Source organism: Populus trichocarpa, chromosome 1 (genome assembly GCF_000002775.5).
Source record: "Populus trichocarpa isolate Nisqually-1 chromosome 1, P.trichocarpa_v4.1, whole genome shotgun sequence".
Classification (NCBI taxonomy): Eukaryota; Viridiplantae; Streptophyta; class Magnoliopsida; order Malpighiales; family Salicaceae; genus Populus; species Populus trichocarpa.
Window position 1 is genome coordinate 5,643,987 of NC_037285.2, and position 22,431 is coordinate 5,666,417.

A 22,431-nucleotide genomic window follows, 5' to 3' on the forward strand; every position below is an offset into this window, starting at 1 on the left:
TGTAGTAATATTTTGGTATGTGAGACTAGGATGAATAAAAATCAAGTATTTTTATTGTCTCCATAGAGTTAGTGATCTTGATTTTTTAGAGTTGTAACTTGTAATAAACCCTGCAATTCTTCACTCCTGGTTACCTTAGGTTGTATCAAAATCCAATAATTTCTAGTGGTTTTTGTTGTGTGATGTTGAATCACCATGGTTTAAGTTTGTAGAGAACATCTTCATGGGAAAGAGTAGTTTTCGACTGAAGAGGTTCTGCTCGAAAAATGTTATGTTGAAAGTTTTCATGATGGAGGATTGTTTTTTTTTTTACTAAGAAGGTTCAGCTTGAAGAATGCTATGTTGGACTTTCATGAACAATTTGAACTTGAGAATAAGTTCTTTCCAACCTAGTGAGAGCAGTTTTAGAATATTTAATATTGGTTTTATAATTTTATTTTTTTTTATTTAGTTTATGAATTTCTATATTAACTCTAAAATTGTTTCTTAGGATTTTTTTTCGCTTTAAGGATTAAGATTCAGACTTAGAATTAGTATAAATAGAGTTGTTTGACTTATATTTTCAACAAACATGAATGAATAAAATTAAGTATTTTCTTGTCTTTCTATAGTTATGGGTTTGCTTGGTCTTAACAAGGCAACCCATATTGACTTGATTTATTTTTTGTGTTATTTTTTTTAATTAAAATTTTTACAAATCTCATCATTCAACATTTAGTTATCTCATTCTCATTACTAGAGTCATGAATTTGACAAGTTAATCTGGATTAAATCAGATTATTTTTTAATTTTATTTCAATGAGGTTATCTCGATCTCATGACCCGAGTCATAGGTTTGATAGATTGACTTGAGTTATTTTTTATATATTTTTAATTGATTTCTTTTTTAGTCTCATCCTTCAATATTGGACTGATTGAGAATTGAACTTCATAATTTGTTTTGATTTTTTTTCTATGGGGTTATCTCGATCTTATGAACCATTTCGTGAGTTTGACAGATTAACTCGGGTCGTTTTTATAGGTCATTTTTTAATTGATTTTTTTAATTTTATCCTTCAATATTGGGTTGATTAGAAATTAGGCTTTATAATTTGTTTTGATTTGTTTTCTATGAGATTATCATAGTTTCATAACTTGGGTCATGAATTTAAAATGTTATCATGAGTTAACTCAAGTCAATTCAATATCTTGTTATCTTAATATTAAAAAAAAAAAGATGTCATCTTGAAAAACAAATTGAGTCAAATTATGTTTTTTATGGGTCGTTTAGGTTGCTTTTGAACTAACAAAATCGATCGAGTTACATCGAATCAACCCCGATGCGATTAAAAAAATTTTTACACTGAAAAAACATTACTAATATTTGAATACTTTTTACATGTAAATATTTTTTTAATGATAGTGTTGATATAATGGTGATAACAGAGGAGATGATCGTGGTGGTGGTGAGATGACGATGATGATGGAGGAAGTTGTCATGATGAGGGTGAGCAAGAGGTGGTGGTGAGATGGTAGTGATGGTGACATGGCGGTAGCGAGATGACGGTGATGATGAAGAAGATGGTGGTGAAGATGGTCATGATGATGGTGAAAGTGAAGGAAGTGATGACATAACAGTGATGGTGAAAAAGGTAATGATGAGATAGTGAAAAAGAAGGTAATGATGAGATGGTGGTAGAGGAGATGATAGTTGAAATAGTTAGATGATATGATAAGTAGATTAATATTTGTAAAATATTTTATAGAATTTTATGAACTGAAAATACTTTTTAATAAATAAATTAAATTTAAAGATTGACTGTAAAATATTTTATATGGATTAATTTTTCTATAAAATATTTTACAAGAAAAAAATATAAATTTAAGAAATAAACATAGAAAACAAAACAAATCTACCAGGAACAAATGTAATTAGACCCAACTGAAAATGAACTTATGTTTTACTGACAAATGGGTTAGGTGATATCGAATTAATTGTGAGTGTATATACAATATAAAGGCTCCGGCTTAAAATAATGGGCTTTACGAAGAAAATATCCAGTGACAAAGCCCTTAGTAAACCCATAGCCCAACTCCCCTTAAGGAAAAAAAAAAAAACTCAACGTGGCAAGATCGAACAGATTTGGATGAGAGTCACAAGGAAACAGAAAGACTTGCAGAAAATCCTCAAAATAATAAATTGGAAGTGAAGTGGAGCGAAGAAGGTTGAAAGAAGGAGATTTGTTAGAAAAATCTACCAAAAAAAGATGGTATTCAGTGCAACAGTGGTAGGAGCACTGTTGGGGCTGGGCACCCAGATGTACTCCAATGCTCTCCGCAAACTCCCTTACATGCGCCGTAATTATTTTCTACCAACAAATCACTAATCTTTTATCATTGATTTCCATTTTAATCTTAAAAAAAATTGATTTTGATGATGATGGTCTTGTTTTTTTGTGTGTGTTTAAAGATCCGTGGGAACATGTGGTGGGCATGGGATTAGGAGTTGTTTTTGTGAATCAATTGGTCAAATGGGATGCTCAGCTTGAACAAGACCTTGACAAGATGCTTCAGAAAGCTAAGGAAGCCAATGAGCGCCGTTACTTCGGTACTCTCTCTTTCTCTTTCCTCGATCGTATCTTCCAGTTTCAGCAATTTTTCTTTTCTGGGTTTGCGTTGTTTTTCCTATTTTTACGTCATTTTGATTGGGCCTTCAGTTTTCCTCCTCTCAAGCTTGGGTTTTTCTAATGTACTTGATAATTGGGGGTTCAATTTTATTAAAAGAAAATTATATTGTGAGGGCAGTGGAATTGTTCAAATTAGGGCAAACCTGTTAATTAGCATTTGTGTTGGGGGTTTTCTAATCAGTGTAATAGTAAAGATCATGAATATTGTTTTTGTGTGTGTGAATGAGGGAGATGAAGAAAAAATATTTCTAAAGTGGATTTTTAGGGAAAGAAGAAAAAAATGGGAAGACAATTTTTGGAAATAGGGGATTGTGGAAGACTTATAAAATGAGAAAAGGAAGAAAATGGAGGTTGTTGCTACAACCTAAGCTTGCACGAGTCTAAGTTTTTTTACTTGAAACATGCAAACATGATGGAGCTGGCAACATCCATAGTAAGTCATTCAGAGAAATGTCTTGGAGTCTAGATTAGATGATGCTCCCCACAGGAATTTAAATTCCTGTTAAACATCACTAATGTTTTTTCTTAATGCACCACCCCAAATCCAACCAGACAAAACCCCTTTAACCCCCCCCAGCAGGCACATTATGAGTGATCGTTTAGCTGAGCTTGCTTTAAGTTTCGTTGTGGTGAACTAATCCATGATTACTAGCCCTGGCATTTCTTTGACCTAGTTTCTACCTAGAAGAATTGAGCTATGAATGTAATACATTGTTGTGATCATCTCTGAGGCGCTGACAACTTAATACATGACCATATCATGTGGATATCTCTGTCAATTTCATTTTGCAAGCACTCCTATGTTAGATTATAGGAGGAATGTGTTCTCTAAAGCATGGAAAAGTTACAAATTTAGCATTGAAAACTTGTAGCAGTGGCTTTGGACTTGTGTTAATCTAGAGTTTTGTAACAGGTTTTGCTTACATCCAGTATAGGTGTATGCTGACCTATTCATAGACAGTGTAACCAGCATGATTAGATTGAGATGTGTCAACACTGATACCCTAAGTCCAGGCCAGTTCAGATCTCAGTTAATAGAAAATGAGCACATAATTCTGTAAGACTTATTCTCCAACATTTTGATCATCTTCAATGGTGGATTTCTTTGAAGTCCAAATTTGAAGCCAACTTCAGTCTCTGGTAGTGGATTTTATGTTGATATCTTTTGTGGATTTGGGAGGAGGAAAAAGTGCAAGACTTTGTGATTTTATACCATCATGCAGTCGTATAATGTACATGGCTAGAATTTTTCAGAACCATTGCACTTTAAGACAATTATTGTGGGATAGGATAGTGTCCTCTCATCTTTTTTGTGTCATGCTTTGGGAGTTTTTAGGGCTGTTTCCTCTTTGTTGATTTTCAGCGGGATTGAGCTGCCATGCTTTTTTTCCCCTCTCTCTATCATGTTTTGGAGGATAACTTCATTCTCCAACATGCTTTGTGATTCTTTTTAGTCGGTTAATATATTTTTTCTTCATCTAAAAGTATTAGTACCTAGGGGTATTCAGGATCCACTAATTTCATGTCCAAAATCTATTTATAGTTCTGATGGTAATATTTGATTATGATAATTATGCAATTTAATGGATCAAATTTTAATTTTATATGATCTGATTAGATTAATATCAGAATCTGCTTATTAGCAGGACATCAGGTGGAAATAATCTTGTGGGTTTAGTGTAATATTAGAAAAATTCTTTGGCTTAGAGTTTAAGACCCTAGGACGGGCATTGGTTTTGGCATCTCATGGCATGTTTATCTGTGAAAGATGAGGTTTGGATGAGGACCCTAGCAAGGGTGATGTATTTTTTTGTGGTTGAAGTTAATGGAGAGCTCTTTGCACTGTCACCACTTTCATGCAAGATTCCTATAGTAGCCCACACTGTTTCCAATGCCTACCATTTTTTCCAGTTTAGGAAGATTTTTCATTTGCATCTGTGTTTTTGTTTTAATGTATAATTCTCTTCACTGATTTAAGTTTCATTTCCTTTGCAGATCAAGATGATGATTAGCGCATCTGGATTGATGTCCTTTGGCATAGACAGCCCGTTTCTTTTGTTGCTGTGCTAGAAATCTTGTCAGATGTTTTTCTTGCTGCTGCTACAAATGAGATTTAGGATGCTTTCATAATGTGGACAGCATGGAGTTGGATCTCCAATAATACCTTGAAGCAATCTAGTGATTTTCTCCACTGGAATACAGTTTTTATTATGATTTTGCAATGCTTGTCATGAATTTTGGGTCCTTCATACCTTGCCGCTTGATCAAAAGTTTGGAACAGATCACTCTTGAAATAAGTTAAATCTTGGATTTGCCTTGGATTATTCCTTGTGTAACTGTAGCTACGTTTTAATTTTAACGTTGCTTCAGTCAACATGGGCGCTACACCAAACTACCAATGTGCTATAATCATAACAGCTTCTACCGTGCTTTTGGGAAAACAGTGCATGGAGGTTGCAAGAGTGAAAATAGCATCAACAAATGAAGAATGATACCTTCTGAAGACTGACCTAGTTAGCACAAGATCTACAAAACAAGAATGATGCTTAATTTGATAATTGGCTTCGTTTCATAAATATAGATGTCATCAGTTATGCATTAGGATCTATATTCATGTCAAAATCCACCATTCTATTCTTGTACAAATGTAGTAATTGATCACATGCATGTCGGGAGGAGGGCCTCTCTTGTGGGGTGGTTTTTGTGCACTGCAGTGCAATTTCAAGCATTTGATACGCTGCATATTCTTCGTACGGCACGAGTGGTTTCAATGCAGGATCGATCAACTCACGAGCACTTTCACCTTGCATTTCCGTATGTTTTTCTACCCATCTCACCATGTCCATATCGACACCAAAGGTCGCATCAGTTGGCGTTTTTCCACTAACGAGTTCCATCAGCACAATACCCATGCTATAAACATCACTCTTCTCTGTTGCCTTGAACGAGTATGCATGCTCTGAAAATGCATAAAATTAGTTATGATATGGAGTAAAAGATGAACTAAAAGTAGCATAATTCAATGCAGAAAGTGCTATAATACCTGGAGCAATATAACCGTAAGAGCCCGCAAACCATGAATGCGACTCTGTATTGGAGTCATAATTCTCCTCGAGTGCCTTTGCCAGTCCAAAATCCCCTAAATGCGCCTCCATATTGGAATCAAGCAATACATTGCTAGATTTGATATCTCTATGCATGATCTTTGGTACACAATCATGGTGAAGGTACTCCACTCCCTGGGCTAATCCCACACCAATCTTTAATCTCGCCTCCCAGTCCAGGCTTTGCCTCTGCTTGCTGTTCACTGGTTGTTGATGCAGCCAATCCCACAAACTCCCATTCTCCATGTATTCATAAATCAAAAGATTACAACCCGCCCCTTTGTTGCTACAATACCCTATCAGCTTCACTAGATTCCTGTGCCTAATCCTTCCAAGTGTCTTCACTTCTCTTGCGAAGCTTTTATTAAGTAGAAACTCATCTTTCCACAAAATCTTCTTCACCGCTACAGTTTCTCCACTTTGAAATTCAGCTCTGTATATTGTTCCAGATCCACCCGAGCCAATGATGAACTCATCACTAAGATTGTTTGTCGCTTCCATAAGGTCATCCCACCTGTAGTCTCTCTTGGCAGTACCCCTCAGAAAGGGTGTTTTGCGCTGAGCTTGGGAAGAACTGGAAGAGCAAATGCAGTTCCCTTCACTCACCCTTTTGAGGAATTCTCGCCTGCGTTTGAAGAAGAGAGCAAGTCCAAGTGCGAGCAGAGCAATCGCAGCTAAGGAAGTAGTTGCTGAGATTACCACCACTAATAACTCACTTAGGCCTGACTGCTGATCACTTAAGATAGAGCAGCGATTAAGAGGGTTTCCACAGAGCTGCAGGTTTCCTTCAAATGCTTCAGGTGGCCAGTGTGAGAATTGCTTGTCCAGTTTGCCTTGGAGATTATTGAACGAGAGATTAAGCTTGCCAAGACTGCTCAAGCTACCAACTTCAGGAGGGACAGCTCCAACTAGGCAATTGTGAGACAGATCAAGAGCTTCAAGTTTGGACAATGTACCAATAGAAGGTGGAATTTGACCACCGAGATTGTTGTAGCTGAGGTCTAAAATGCTTTGGAGATTCTGGAGTTGCCCAAGTTCAGAAGGTATTTCACCGCTGAAACTGTTATTCGAGAGCCGAAGCTCATACAGCTTGCTCAGCTTACCCAGGGACAGAGGGATCGATCCTGATAATTGGTTTTGATTGAGATTGAGTACATTTAGAGATTCTAGATTACCAACCTCCACAGGAAGAGTTCCATTCAGAAAGTTAGCATCAAGGGAAAGCACCAACAATTTAGAACAATTGAATAGCTCTCGAGGAAGAGACCCTGTAAATTGATTGGAGAAGAGCTTAAGCTCCCCTAACTGTGGCAAATTTCCAAGCCATGATGGAACAGACCCATAAAGAAGGTTGTTGTTGAGATCAACGTGTTCCAATTTCTTGCACAACATAAGCTGTGCTGGTATTTGTCCAGTGAGCAAATTCCCTGACAGGTCTAGCAACGACAACTCTCGGATTTGACCGAGTGTCCATGGGATTTTGCCAGTAAACCGGTTGTTCCCTAATCTAAGCCTTTCAAGAGAAGGTGAATTTCCCAACAGGGCAGGAATTTCATTCCCAAATGCATTGCTTGTGACATCAAAAGAAAGAAAAGAACTCGAGCCACATAATGCAGAGATGCTACCATTGATTCTGTTTTTAGACAGATTGATTCTGGTCAGATTTCGTAAATTGGTAAGCGAATCGGGAAGGTTACCTTCAAGGGAATTGTTGTAAAGCATGAGTTGCTCAAGAGCATGAAGAAATCCAAAAGTAACTGGAATGCCACCAGATAGGCCATTATCTGCCAAGTCTAGAATAGTTAGTTGATGACAGTTACCCAAAGTGGCGGGAATATGACCAAAAAGCTCATTTTGTCTCAAATGAAGCAGATTCAGTCCCTTCAGCCTCCCAATAGTAACAGGAATCTCTCCACTGAAATGATTTCCATAGAAATCAATCATTTGCAAGTTTGAACAATTGCCAATCTCCATAGGAATCTCCCCAGATAAGAGATTGTCGTATAGATACAAGACTTCAAGATTTCCAAGCATTCCAATCTCCTTAGGCAGATTGCCTAGCAAATTGTTGTGATACAATGCAAGCTCCTTCAGATTGCTTAAGTTTGCTATCAAAGGGGATATTGAACCCACCAAGCTGTTGTTGTGGAGATAGAGATGAGTCAACTGAACGGACTCATAAATTTCATTAGGAATGGATCCATTAAGGCTGTTGTTGGACAAGTCAAGCTGCATCAGAGATGGACATAGCCTTAATTCTTTCGGAATGGGGCCAGAAAGTTGAATCTCTGACAGAATCAAGCTCTCCAAATTGGTATTGTTTGAACATAGGCTTGTTGGTATCACACCGGAAAGATTGTTATTTGATAAAACCAAGAAAACAAGCTGAGCCATTCTGCCCAACTCCTCTGGAACGCCTCCAGTGAGCATGTTCATTGATAAATCAAGATTCCGAAGACTACCCATTTTTGCTAGGGACTTTGGGATTGAACCTCCAAGATGGTTTCCCATGAAATTCAGGTAGACGAGCTGACTCATTTCCCCGAGTTGAGTCGGGATTTCTCCAGAGAGACTATTGTTTGCCAGGTTTAGTATTTGGAGATTTTGAAGACGACCCAATTCTCCAGGGATTGATCCATTTAGATTGTTGAGAGCTACAGTGAAGACAGTGAGGCTCGAACAATTCCCTAGCTCGGCAGGAATCAGTCCTTCAAGTTGGTTCTGCTGTAAAATCAAGTTCTGGACTTGGCTTAGTTGTCCGAGTTGGGGAGGTATTGGGCCTGTGAGACTGCATGAGGCCAAACCAAGAGTAACTAAGTTGACAAGATTACCGAAAGAGGCAGGAACAGGTCCACTGAGTCCATTATCACCGATCCTCATTACTAAGAGACTCGTGATTGAACCGAGTTGAATTGGGATGGGGCCAGTGAGTTGATTAGAGAACAAAAGCAGAGTTTCCAATGAAGAAAGATTTGAGAGAGTAGTTGGAATGGGACCCGTGAGGCTGTTAGAAGAAAGATCAAGGTGGAGCAGGTACTTTAAACTACCGAGTGAGGGTGATATTGAGCCGGAAAGTGATGAGTCAGATAAGTTTAGACTCACAACTTGCACTGAGCCATCAACCGAGTTCAAGCCACAGGTAACTCCTGTCCATGTGCATGAATTTGGGTTGCTTTCATTCCAGTCATGCAAAACTTTTTCTGGGTCTCCCTCGAATGATTTCTTCACCTCCAAAAGAACAGAGAGCTCTTGGTTTTGGCACAAAACAAAGCCAAAGGAAAAGCACACTAAAATGGCAACAAAAAGTAACAAAACTTGTTTTGGCACACCCATTTTCTATTTCTAATGACTAGATAACATTTGAGAAAAGCTTTTAGAGAGAGACTGAAAATGGCAATATAACATTTATTATCATGTTTGGTTCATCTTATGTAAGGGTGAGTGGTTTTGGTCATGTAGGCATTAAAGACAGAGCAAGCCTGTGTTTGTGTTGGTTTTGTTGTTAGTGGATGGTCTTGGGCAAGGGAAGACGCGTGGTTTGGGAAAAGAGAAGGCATAGCGGCAGCCATGCATGTAAGGGAGCTATATGCATGGTTTTTGAATTTCAAAGCAGACAGGTAATGTATTGATTGCTGAGGCTGCGTTGGAAAAGTTGGCAATATTCTGCAGTGTCTTTAAAAGAGGCCTTAAAATGGTTGGCAAGAAGAGATAAGAAACCGTGATGAATGAGAGGGCAGTATTTTGTCAGTCAAGTGCAACAAACGCCATAAATGACGATCGTCAAGCTGCTACAACTGAAACTGAGCTGTTGATTACAGTGTGCTGTAGGCAAGTGTTAAATGAAAACCGAATTAAAGAAGAGGGCCGCAGCTGGGGCCTGGAAGAGAGATAAGGGTAATGTATCAATTGTTAGGTTGGCAGGTTTCGGTTGAATAAGAAAATATATGGGATTCCATGGAGGTAGATACAGTGGTTACATGACCGACAAGGGGATGAGATATTCATGGTTTTGCTAGTTTTCTTGTCATAGTGTGTTTGCTCTGAATTACTTTAAACCCTACCAAGAAAGTGAGCTGTTGAATTACTACAAATTATATTTCCTTTTGTTTAGTTTTGGCATTATCTATTTGTACTTTGAAGCTTTACAAAGTCAATGGAATATCCCCTCCATGAACGTAAGCAACATCACTTCCAAATTGTACCTATAGTAGCTTAATTAGTACTACACGTTTGATCTTTTGGTTCCATTACAGATTAACACACACACAAAGTAAAAGGAAACACATGTTTACTGTATAAATTACACAATTAAAATTTTATCCAATTTTTTCACCCTAGTGGTGGCAAATTTATAGTTTTTGTTTTTTTAAACAAGTTTATATATATATTTTTTCTTTATATTTGATATTTTTATCATTTTACACTTGTTCATCATCATTTTTTTTATCTTTATTTTTCTTGTAACATTTTTTTAGTTTCCTTTTCCTTTACACTTTTTTTTTTTTGAAAAACAATTGAGATTTTCTCCTTTTTTTTAACTGTAAGTACAATAGTGGTGGCAAATATGTAAATTTTGGTTTTTTTTAATTATAGAAATGGCACAATTGAAGTTTTCTCTAGTTTTTTTACTAGCGGTGACAAATTTATAATTTTTTATTTATTTTATTTTATTTGAAAATAAGTTTTTCTAATATTTTTTTCTCTTTGTACTTGATATTTTTATCATTTTACACTTTACTTATTCATCACCATTTTGTTTCTTATCTTTGTTTTTTAGTAATAATTTTTTAATTTTTCCTTTTTTTTCTTTACACTTTTTTTTAGAAAAAAATATTATTTTTTATTCTTTATACTTAGAATATTTATCACTATACATATAGCCTATTTATGTCATTATTTTTGTTCTTATCTTCATTCTTTTATAATTTGTTTGATAATTTTTTCTATTTTTGTTCTTTATACTTTTTGTTTTTCAAAAAATTCTTATACAAAGACTAAAAAAATAATGTTTCAATGTAGAAATTGTAACATTGTCCCATTTTTCTACTACATTAAAAATAAGCTTCAGATCTTATATATTTTTATTAACATATATGATTTCCACTATATTTTATTATATATAAGTATTGATTTTTTTATTCACAGTTATATTTTTTAGTCACTGTCAAAAAAATATGTTAATAACACATACGTATTAATTTAATTGTGTTACAAAAAATAATTATTCAACTTGTAGTTAGGCGAGTCAAATAGACGCGTTAACACCTTTTTTTCATTTATTAGCATAAATTGTTTTTAATTTATTTAATTAAATATATACATAGGTTTTTTTATTCATAATTCAGATTTTTATTATAAAAAACATATTTGAAAAGTTTTTTTTTTTAAAAAAAATATTATTTGACCTGTGACAAAACAACAAGGGTAAAATAACTAATATTACCTCATCTGAAAAGCATATAATTAATGCCATTACTCTTTTTATTATTAATTACACTTGTTATTATGGGGTTGAGTACCAAATTCCTAGTGTCCTTTTGTGGCCTTTAATCTTTGATTGGTTGCGTGTAACCCTGTTGCCTACTCCAAAATGCCCTACTTAATTAATTGTCTCCCCACTCGAATTGTATATGCAAATTAATTGGGTATTTGGGGATGATTTTTAGGAGTAATTAATTACTCTTATTTTATTGTTTGTCACACTCTTCCTTCAATTTGTTTTGTGCAAAGCAAACAAATCCAATTCCCACCTACTTCAGCCAACCATTAATTATTGTGGTATAAAACCTTTACCATTAATTTCCCTGCATTGGGTGTTGGAAGATTGACATTTTTCTAGAAGACAGTAACCCTTTCATACACACACACATACACACACACACACACAGAAAACTTGTCTCAAGTGAAAATAAAAACATTCCCATATAATTTATTTTTTTTAAAAAAAAAACCCAAGTTCACAATCGGGGGATTATGAAATTCTGGAAAAAAGAAGAGGAAATCCAGCGCATCTGTTGCCTTCATGCAAAGTATCTAGCTATGCCTGTTATTAATATTTTCACCATTGTTCAAAGGCGAGTTTCTATGATTAATCCCCGAGTATGAGTTAATTACTTGTGTAATTCAACATAGCCCCAATTATTGCTTCGCCAAGGTATGATCTAGCTTAGATTAAACATATTTAGCTTCGTAAATGGTCTTCTCCGCTGACAGAGGGGTGATGTACTATTCTTTCAAATCTGAAACAATAATTAATACTGATGATCTAATTATTATATTGACTAATTAAAAAGGAACAAAAGAAGGTAAATATATTAATCAAACGTTGTCTGGTAGATCAGATATAATTCTGTATTAGTACTTCATTCTAATCCATGCTCTCATATATATATATATATATATATATACACACACCTATTGTTCTTATCCTTAATCTATATATATATATATATATAGATTAAGGATAAGAACAATAGGACCTTGTAATAATATATATGTAGTAATTAACATTATTTGCCCTATGTTGCGATATTTTTTAATTACTAGAATCATATCATATGTGTCAAGCATGCAGAGAATTGATTGTGTTCAGATTGATTAAACACTGCTAAATGCTTCGTCCAAGAGAATATGACAAAGAAATACACTTAAAAAGGTCTTAACTCTTGATTAAACACCGCAGCCATTCCCAATGTATATCTTCTACGGTTCTAGAAATTACAACATTATCTCATGCTTGTTAGTTGCAAATTTGGCATTAATCAAATGAATGTTTCATATTTAGTAGTGTCTTGACAAAAATTTTCCGCATATGTACTGCTGCCTTTGCCTTCAGACTTTCTGTACTTTAGGCCAACGAGTTGTCGTGAGTATTCAATGTTGGAAATTCACTTAATTAATCTGTTTTTTTATATATATAATAATGGACAAATTTATTAATGGATGCCATTGCCAAAAAAGCCAAAGGAAAACTCGCATGAAAAAAAAATACAATTCTTTATTTACAAAATAAAACCAAAAATGAAGAAACAACTATGAAATATTTACAAAGTAAAACCATGCTCGTAACTAGAACTAATAAAACTTTACTTATTTGACCCATTAAGAATGCTTTTCGAACCTCTGAATAAGTTCAATCATGTGCACTGAAAGTTTCCATCAATTATCTGCAACTATAAAGACAGGCGGTGGAGAATTAGCCCAAACATTATATCCCGTTCGGTAAACTCTTCCTGGAAAATCAATTTTTCTCTAATTATTAAATAATTATTTTAAATAAATAGAAATTATGAGATTTAAACTTGTAATTATTTAATTATAAAAGCTCTGATATCATATCAAAAAATCATCTCAATCCAATAATTTAAGTTATTAAATAAAATTTTAAAATATAATTTATATTATTCTGTAACACTAGCCAACCAAATTCCCCTGTAAAATACCAAATTCCCCGGCAAAATGCCAAAAGCCAACATGAGAGTTGCAATGTGCTGAATTTTTCCTTTAACAAGGAAGTACCACTCAAAAAATAATTCTTCTATGGTTCTTGCCTCTTGGCATACATCATTGTACGTAAGTCCAAACCATATCAGCGGTTCCACAATTTCCAAACCACAAAACAGTGTAGAAAAAGATGATCCACAGATTCTATATATTTCTTCAGCACAAAATGGACAAATTGCTTCATCTAAATGCATTAGATGTCTTCTAGCAATTATAAACTCGTTGGTACAGATTCTTCCATGAAGTAAAATCCAAATAAATACATTAAATTTTGGAGGAAGTATTCCTTTCCACAATAAATTAGATGGAGATGAAGAAATACCCACGTAATAAATTCTATCAATGAAGTTGTTGCACGATTTGACAGGATAAGCACCATTTCTTTTTGGTTTCCAACGTTTGGAATCATCTATATTCTACTTCAACTTAATTCCTTGAATCAGATCAAGAAGACATTGTTACTGCTCCAACTCTGCAGGCCTTATGTTTCTCTTCCAAGTTAAGTTCCAACACCAAGAGTCATTATTCAAATCACCCATGTTTGAAATATGTGCTTTTGGTCTGTAGTGAGATCATATAACTACGGAAATTGAAGCTTTAGAGACCCATTTTCTAGCCAAGAATTCGTCCGAAACTGAACCTTTTTCTCATTGCCAACTGTGTAGTACAAATAATTTTTCAAAGATGGCGAGACTTGCCCTTCATTATGGATGATAGAATATATACTGGACCATGTGTTTGAAAGCGATTGATTGAAAATAGGAAGTCTTTCTTAAAAATAGGTTGATAATTTCTGATAATAATATCCTGCCATCCTCCCCTATTTTGATCACCCAGCCTCCATAACCATTTGAATAGTAAAGCTTTGTTTTTACCTTGCAACGATCCCATTCCTAAACTACCTCTTCCCTTTTCTCTCACTACCACATTCCAAGCACCTTGCTAATGTTTCTTACATCAGATGCACTTGACCATAAAAATATCTTTTGAATGGAAGTAATAACTCGCACCATCCCTTTAGGCATAAGAAAAATTGACATATAGAATAAAGGGAGAGAGTTCAAAACACTTTTTAACAAATAAATGTGACTTGCTAAGCTTAACAACTTGCCTTTCTATCTTTCTAATCTTGTATGGATCCGAGAGATCACAAGTTTTCAGGTTGATATCCTTTTAGGGTTAGCTCCCAAAGGAATGCCTAGGTACCTTATAAGAAATGAGTCTCATCTAAAATATATATAGTTAGCCATATTTGTTGTATGAACATCATCTAGATTTATTCCAATCAAGGAGTTTTTATAGAATTTCACACGCAAACTTAAAGCTAGCTCAAATTATCTTGAACACGTAACTTTAAGATTTAATCTCGAATATTTATGTTAATAAAAAAAAAATCTCCAAACAGTACTAGAGTGTCATCTACAGTATAAATACTGTAGATGACTAAGAAACTCTCTGGAATAACCAATTGAATAAGCTCTTTGAAACAAGACTAAGAATCCCTCAACTACGATGTCAAACAAAAAAAGGTGAAAGAGGATCTCCTTGTCTGAGAACTCTCTCGACTCCAAACTCTCGGCTTAATGAGCGATTAATGATGAGAATGGCAAGTTGTGAACCTGAGATGCATTCATGAATGACAGATTCTTTATTTGTTGCCGAAGACCATATATTCCATCACCTCATCTAAATACTCCCACAATACTGAATTGAAAGCCTTATGAAAATTAACTTTCAAGATGAAATTGTGATCCTCTTTCTTCCTTGCCTCATGTATTACCTCATTAGCAATTATAATTAAAGCCATCCAAAATCTGCAATATTCCTACTATGAAAATTGTTTGATGGAAACTAATAATACTAGGCATGAGAGTTTTCAACATGGATGAGAGCAATTTAGCCACAATTTTATGCAATCCATGCACTGGAATAATAGGTCTATACTTTGAAAATCCAGTGGGTATCTTAGTTTTCATGAGAAATAATGCCGCACAAGAAGTATTAACACCCTTTAGAAGGAGCCTTAAGAATTCATTAACTAGCTGGACTATTTCCATTCCAATTAAGTTCTATTCTTTCTTATAGAAAGCAAAAGTAAAGTTATTTGGTCTCGCAGCCTTTGACCCAGCTTGTTTTACTTCCTTTAAGGTAGCATCCTGCTCCAGCCATATAGATTGATGCGGAGTGAGTGTCTTGAATACTATGGCCCCCATCATGGCCCTTTGTGACGGTAATTTAGTAAAAATCTTGGAGTAGAATGAGAAAGTTTAGTAAAAATCTTGGAGTAGAATGAGACAACAAGATATGGTGTGATTGTACGCTAACTTTTTTTTTTAGATGTTTTTAAAAAATATTTTTAGTTTAAAATGTATTAAATTGATATTTTCAGTAATTTTTAATAATTTTAATGTATTGATATTAAAAATAAAAAAATTTAATTTTTTTTTATTTTAATGTATTTTTCAAGCGAAAAACTATTTTAAAAAACACCTACACTATAATCCCATTTTTTATAATTATCTTAAAATACACTTTACTTACTACACAATTCTAAACCTTGTGATGAGGTATGCACTTGATTAATCTGGTCAGTGAAATCATTTAATTTTTCTACTAGAATATATTGAGTTGCTATAATTATATATTATACACTAAACACAATCCGAGGAGAAACACATTAATTTCCAAAGCAGTGACATTTCAAACTTATGTTCCAAGAACTCATAATGTGGTGACCATGGGTGAGATTGACGGTTTGGAATATTGCCAGGAGACCATGAGAACATTTTGAAAGTTTTATTTGAGTGAAATATCATCTTTAATGATCAACATTGATTATTACTAGATTTTTTTTTTTCTTCTTTTTCCTTGGAAAACTCATATGCTTTTGACCGGCTAATTCAGCATTATTGAGTTGGAAACTCCAACGATCATTGAAAAAAATGCTGTATTTAAAAGAGAAAATAAAAGTCTTTATCGGAATGAGAGAATAAAAAAATGATATTTTAATTAAAAAAATTTGTAATCATGTTGATGATGTAATTATTTTTATCTTATGTGTAAGTAAATTAACAATTCAGAATCTTTTAAAATTTAAAAAAAAAGTTAATTTTTTTTATTTTAAATTAATTTTTATATATATTTTTAGATATTTTGATATTAAAAATAATTTTTTGAAAATAAAAAAATATTATTTAAATATATTTTTAAATAAAAAATATTTTTAAAAATATTATTTAAAACCTGGCAGCATTGATAAGTTAAAAAAATGCGGGTGGAGATTTGTCGTTTAATCACATCACAATGGCGATTTTTCTTTGTTTTTTTGCCTGAAATATCTTTTTTAATCGGATTTCCTTGCCATCTGGTCAGATCACCATATAGTTCAGGTCTTGTCATGGGACATTTATCCAAGGTTTCTATACCACGGAAAGGTATGTATTGATCTTTGAATTTGCAAGGTAATATCAGGCAAATTGTCAAAGAAAACATTCATGTATGCTTGATGCTGAGAAAGTTCGGTTGTGATTAATTTTTAAAATATTTTTTATTTAAAAGTATATTAAAATAATATATTTTTATATTAGTATATTAAAATAATCTAAAAATATCAAAAAAATATTAATTTGAAATAAAAATAATAAAAATTTAAATTTAAAATTTTTCAAAAATATTTTTAAAATATATAAAAAAAACAGGCTTACGTCAAAACTGAATGACAAGAATAACTAGTGTAAACGTCCAACCTGCAGAGCAATATTATTTATCTTGTCTACTATTTCAAGTATCATGTAATTTCTGACTTAAAAGCTCACCCGGCCCCGCCCTTGGCTTGGACCTTGGAGTTGCTGGTCCCTAGAATTGATCGATCTGTTTGCTTGGATTCCAAAGTTCACATGATGGGTGGTAGTTCAAGGTGGAGACTAGCGTTGGACAATGCGTCATTGTGACTTTTAAGGGCTTCGAAGAATGGTAAATGCTGCATACCTTTCTTATTTGTAGAAACATTATCAAAGAAAAAAATCCATTAAGAGCAATTCGATTTGGTTTGGTAAACATGGACTTGCAAGTGTTTTATGTTTTTTGGGTAGTTTTTGTGGTTGTAATTTAAAAAAATTAAGTTTTAAAAAAATATAGTTAGCTGAAATAAATTGAATTTAGATACGTGTTTGTTAAAAATTGTGGTTGGAATTTATATACAACAAAAAACATGTATAAAATATTTGGTAGTTGTGTGATTGCGGTTGCTTTTTAAAGTGCTTTTTACTTAAAAATACATTAAAATAATATATTTTTATTTTTTAAAAATTATTTTTGATATGAACGCCTCAAAATGATCTAAAAATACCAAAAAAATATTAATTTGAAGCAAAGAAAAAATTATCAAATTTTTTTAAAAGCGCTTTTGAAATGCAAAAACAAACAGTGGTTTACGAAACTCAGTTAAAAAAACATGTAAAAACTGCTTCACAAAAAATATGTTTCAAACTTCAGTTTTTAGTGAGTCTCGCAGTATAAAACACAGTTTTTACAGTTACCAAATACCTTATTGTGTTTTTTGCACCGCAAACACAAAAACAGGTGCAAAACAAACGCAACCTAAAATCTATGTGGTTAATTAGCAATGGCAGGTACAAAGTCTTCCAAAGTTAGGTGAGTGAACGGACACCATATATGATCATTTTTGTTTATTTTTATGTTTTAAAAGTATTTTAAAAAAATTTAATTTTTTTACTTTAAATTAATTTTTTTATATTTTTAGATCATTTTAATACGCTAATGTTAAAAATAATTTTTAAAAAATTAAAAATTATTATTTTAATACTTTTCCAAATAAATAAAAACTTTTAAAAAGACTACAACCACAATATCATGATTGTGCCATACTAATATCAAAAGCTGAAAGCACGTAGTGTTCGACGAGCTATAGCTAGCTGGTCAATCTACGTAAGATTGGAGCAGCGTGATGAGGTTGGGAGCTTCTCTTTATTGAATTATCGAAGTTAAAAATTGTACTGAATCGGAAGTTGCCGCTGGGAGAAGTGAAAATCAAGAGGAGATGAATCGGAAAAGGCACTTAGAAGATAAATCATTCATGGCAACACAAGAAAACGATAAAAGGGAAATTTTTGAACTTCGAAAATTTTATTAAAAATATCATGTTTAGGTGTGTAAAGTTTTAGAGTTGTAATGGTAAAAAAAGTCTTTCTTATTATCGCTCGCTACAGAGTATTACAAGAGATATATATAGTATAAGTGTAACAAGAATTTAAAACTTAAGTTTACATTTAAATACACTACAATTACGGTAACTCTCTAATATCAGAAGATTGGTCTCAGAAGATTAAACCGTGTATCACTCAATAGTTTGACAAACAAATCTGCAAGTTGATCTTTACTTGAAACAATTTAACTTGAAGATAGTTGTTCATCACTTGATCTCGTACAAACTGAAAATGGATCTTGATATGTGTTTATGTGTGCATGAAACACTGGATTAAAAGAAAAATAGGTTTCACCTAGGTTGTCACACCATAATTTTGGTGTTGAAGAAACATTAATGCGTTACTCGGTCAATAGTATGTTAAACCATTGAATCTTTATTGCAGGATTTGCTAGTGATTTATACTCAGTCTCTGCACTGCTTCTGGCAACTATTTTTTATGTTTACAGCTCTAAGAGATTAAGTTTTGGCCCAAAAATACACAATATGATCCTACAGATCTTTTGTCATCAAGATCTCCTCCCCAATCAACATCCAAAAACCATGAAATGAAAATTGCTTAATATGTCCCTTTGGACGTGCATCCCTGTCCAATACTAGTATCTATGTCCGAGCCTATTGATTTTAATTAAATTCTACCTTTACTTAATGGCATTAAATTAATTGTTTAATTTTTTTTTGTTCTTTATAGGGTTGTGATGGCTCCATTCTGTTGAATCATGATGGAAGTGAGAGAAGAGCAGAGGCAAGCAAGTCTCTTAGAAGGTTTGAAGCAATTGATGCTATCAAAGCTAGCTGAGATAGAGGAAGAGTGCCCAGGAACTGTATCGTGTGCTGACATTCGTGCCGCAGCCTCCGGAGATGCTACCGTTCTTCTTGGCGGTCCATACTGGGATGTTCCGCATGGAAGGAAAGATGGGAAAGTTTCTATTGATAAAGATGTTGATTTAGTGCCAATGGGCCGGGAAACATCACTACCTTATTGAATTCTACCAATCTAAGGGTTTGAATGTGTTTGATTTGGTCACTCTTTCAGGAGAATTAATTAGCAGAACATAATTATTGGTGTTTAACTAAGAAATCAAGAACCAAATGTGGATATGGATTTACAGTAATTGTATGTTAATGCTTCGTTGTGTCTTCGGCAGGGGCCCATACAATTGGCTGGGCTACATGCAGTTCAGCACAGCGCATAGGCTGTACAACCATGCAGGAATCGGCAGACCAGATGAATCCCTTGATTATAGATACGCAAACTTCTTGGCAAAAAAAGAAAGCAGATGGGCCTTTGAGTATGTTGATCGAGATGCTAGAACCCCGCAGACTTTTGACAGTGTTTGCTTCAAGAATCTCCAAGACCACACGAGGCTTTTGTCCACTGATCAATCCCTATATTCTGATCCAAGGACTTCTCCAATTGTTGATGAATCGGCTGATGGACCAGAGTTCTTCAATCACCAGTTTGCAGTGTCCATGACAAAGCTCGGCAATATTTTAGTCCCTACAGTTCAAGACGGAGGCGAAATTCGAACTAGATGCTATTCTGTCAACTCTAATTACTGAAAGATTTTGTTTCTGTAATGAAATAGTTTTCTGAGTTTAATTTGTTCTCTTTAATTTCCGTGTTTTGATTTTTTTAATGGTTTTTTCTTTTTCTTATGTAACAATTTCCAATCTATGATAGCCTTTGATGCAGGTCAAAAATATTTTGACCATATGTTTAACCCGTAATTCTTCTGCAAGTTAATTTACTATAGCTAGAGGATTGCAAGGTGATATTTTATTGATCCAAGGCATTTCATAATGTTTTCAAGTCTGGTTCGGTCGTTGAACCATCCACAAAAACAAGAGGGCCAGGAAATAATTGAGGCTTAAACAAGATTTAATTGGAATCTGAATCGAGATCCATAACAAAGTTTATGGTATCATTAATTGAATATCTTATGTAACGGTGGATTGATACAGATGCAAGACAAAGTTCTGTACTAGGCTCCGAGCAGTTTTAACGGGCCTAATATGTTCAAAACTTGTCGAGGATCAGCCCATCCTTTGTTTGAACTTTATTTATTATTATTGTTATTGTTATTATTATTATTATTATTATTATTAATTTGTTAATTTGTTTAATTTTCTTATATATAATTTCAACAGAAGGATTGACAGGACTTGGCCTCTGTAAGCCCGACCTTCCGGCAACACATTTGCTTCATCCTACAAAATCTTAACACGGAGACTTCTTTATCCAGTTTTGAATCTTGAATTGTTTGCTTGTGCTTTTGTAATATAAAGTATGTTCCTTCATCCCTTTCAGGACCCACTTGGTCTTCCTCCCAGGAGACTATATATAGTTTGCTTCCAATTAAACGCTCCCTCACTGCCATAAAGGTCAAGTACGTGGTAAACGAAAAACACCAAAACACCCCCCTCTCCCTCTCTCTCTCATACGCAAAAAACACGTTATTTATCTAGTTAGACGACATTACTACTTTGCATATTTTCACCGCCATTGGATAAAGGACATTGATAAAGCCACACATTGCTAAAGCAGTCCACCATCCTTTGCTTTCCTTCTTTTTAGATCTTCTTTTAGCTAACTCCTCTCTCTCTCTCTCTCTCTCTCATTTAAATTCTTATAATCAAGTCCCTAGCTACAAAGTCTTTCCTCGAAGTATACAAACCCTCTCTTTCCTATTGCATCTTCTCCAAGCTTAGTTTTCACCTTTGCCTACCCTTTGTTTCACTGGACAATTAAATATATAGATGTTTCAATCACTTCACCTTGTGTGTTTTTTTATGGTTCATCATCATATATAATAATCCATAGTTTTGCATGGCTAGTGATGTAGGATCTCCCTATCCCACTTCTTTAACAATCTTATTCTTCCTTCTCATCATGTCCCACACCACCATGGCCATCAAAGAGCATAGATTCCTACTAGGTACCTCAAGAGATGGAGAATACATCAAGAAAAACGACATGGAGTACTTCGCTCATAGAAGACATGACATGGGCAATGCAAAGACAGTTTCGAAAGCTAATATTATCCACATTCCTCCTCCGAGTAGTAGAAGGAGAGGCCGGTTTCGAGCTCATAGATCTCCATTGCCATGGCAAGAAGGTGTCTTCAATGATAGCGCCCATGAAGTTCCTAGTGGTCCAAATCCCATTTCTAATAGGTGAAGGGAGACCAAACCGGATCAGTACTTAAGCTCAACCTTCTTTAATTATGTTTTAGTTTGTGTCTGTTTCTTCTTTTATATTTAGTAAATTAGGTTTTCTTTCTTAGTGCTTATATATACATTTACAGCAATGTGAGATCACCACAGTTTATTCTTGTAATTATTAGTATCCCAAGCAGTACCTATCCACCAATCAGTTAGCCATGATGATATATGTAAATGATGATAATGATATCTGGGGGGGTTTCTGTTGATGTAGAATAGTACTCATGATTATGCCACACTTCTTCTTTTGTTTGCTTCTCTAAATTATTGCTGCAAATTACCCTTCAAGATTTATATCTTAATTGCTTTTACTAACTCCTCATTAATTAGTTTTTATTGTCTATTAAAAGGGATATAGATTTATCTCCCCCACAAAAACAAATCCATCCAATTCATGAAATTATTCAGTCATCTCCATTAGACCAAAAGATCAAAGAAGAATTAATGAGTAGGGACGTAATTTATGGAAGAAGCCAAAAAGTAATTCTATAAAACCTCAAAATAAAAAAAATAAAAAGTCACCAACATATTTAAAGATTATCTGTCAGGAGTTAAACAAAAAATTACTTGTGTTTTTTTATGCGAAAAAAAGGTTTTGCTTGTGCTTGTTTATAAAAAGCGTGATGTTCCTTTAAAAGGCCTGCCCTTCTCTCAGAGGTACTGGACCATAAATTCGATCACTCCGAATGTACCTTATAGATTTGAATAC

At 34.0% G+C, this 22,431-nt stretch overlaps 2 protein-coding genes and 1 pseudogene across 2 annotated transcripts; 2 read left to right on the top strand and 1 right to left on the bottom strand.

Moving 5' to 3' along the window:
* The first annotated feature begins 2,110 nt into the window (after positions 1 to 2,110).
* On the top strand, positions 2,111 to 4,990 carry LOC7491464 (uncharacterized). Its single transcript, XM_024593914.1, has 3 exons — positions 2,111 to 2,337; positions 2,450 to 2,587; positions 4,662 to 4,990. Exons 1-3 carry the CDS (start codon positions 2,247 to 2,249, stop codon positions 4,676 to 4,678), a joined length of 246 nt encoding a protein of 81 aa, XP_024449682.1. The 5' UTR covers positions 2,111 to 2,246; the 3' UTR covers positions 4,679 to 4,990.
* Positions 4,991 to 5,206: 216 nt separating this feature from the next.
* On the bottom strand, positions 5,207 to 9,935 carry LOC7477782 (LRR receptor-like serine/threonine-protein kinase GSO1). Its single transcript, XM_002299348.3, has 2 exons — positions 5,710 to 9,935; positions 5,207 to 5,625 (listed from the first exon to the last, which is right to left on the bottom strand). Exons 1-2 carry the CDS (start codon positions 9,101 to 9,103, stop codon positions 5,258 to 5,260), a joined length of 3,762 nt encoding a protein of 1,253 aa, XP_002299384.2. The 5' UTR covers positions 9,104 to 9,935; the 3' UTR covers positions 5,207 to 5,257.
* A 7,962-nt stretch (positions 9,936 to 17,897) lies between these two features.
* On the top strand, positions 17,898 to 20,060 carry LOC18094482 (peroxidase 7-like; annotated as a pseudogene).
* The last annotated feature ends 2,371 nt before the right edge of the window (positions 20,061 to 22,431 follow it).

Excerpts from the sequence above, each read along its gene's own strand:
- LOC7491464 (XM_024593914.1), top strand. The coding sequence starts at position 2,247 with ATGGTATTCAGTGCAACAGTGGTAGGAGCACTGTTGGGGCTGGGCACC. Across the intron at positions 2,338-2,449 it reads CAAACTCCCTTACATGCGCC|ATCCGTGGGAACATGTGGTG; the intron begins GTAATTATTTTC and ends GTGTGTTTAAAG.
- LOC7477782 (XM_002299348.3), bottom strand. The coding sequence starts at position 9,103 with ATGGGTGTGCCAAAACAAGTTTTGTTACTTTTTGTTGCCATTTTAGTG. Across the intron at positions 5,626-5,709 it reads TTACGGTTATATTGCTCCAG|AGCATGCATACTCGTTCAAG; the intron begins GTATTATAGCAC and ends ATGCATTTTCAG.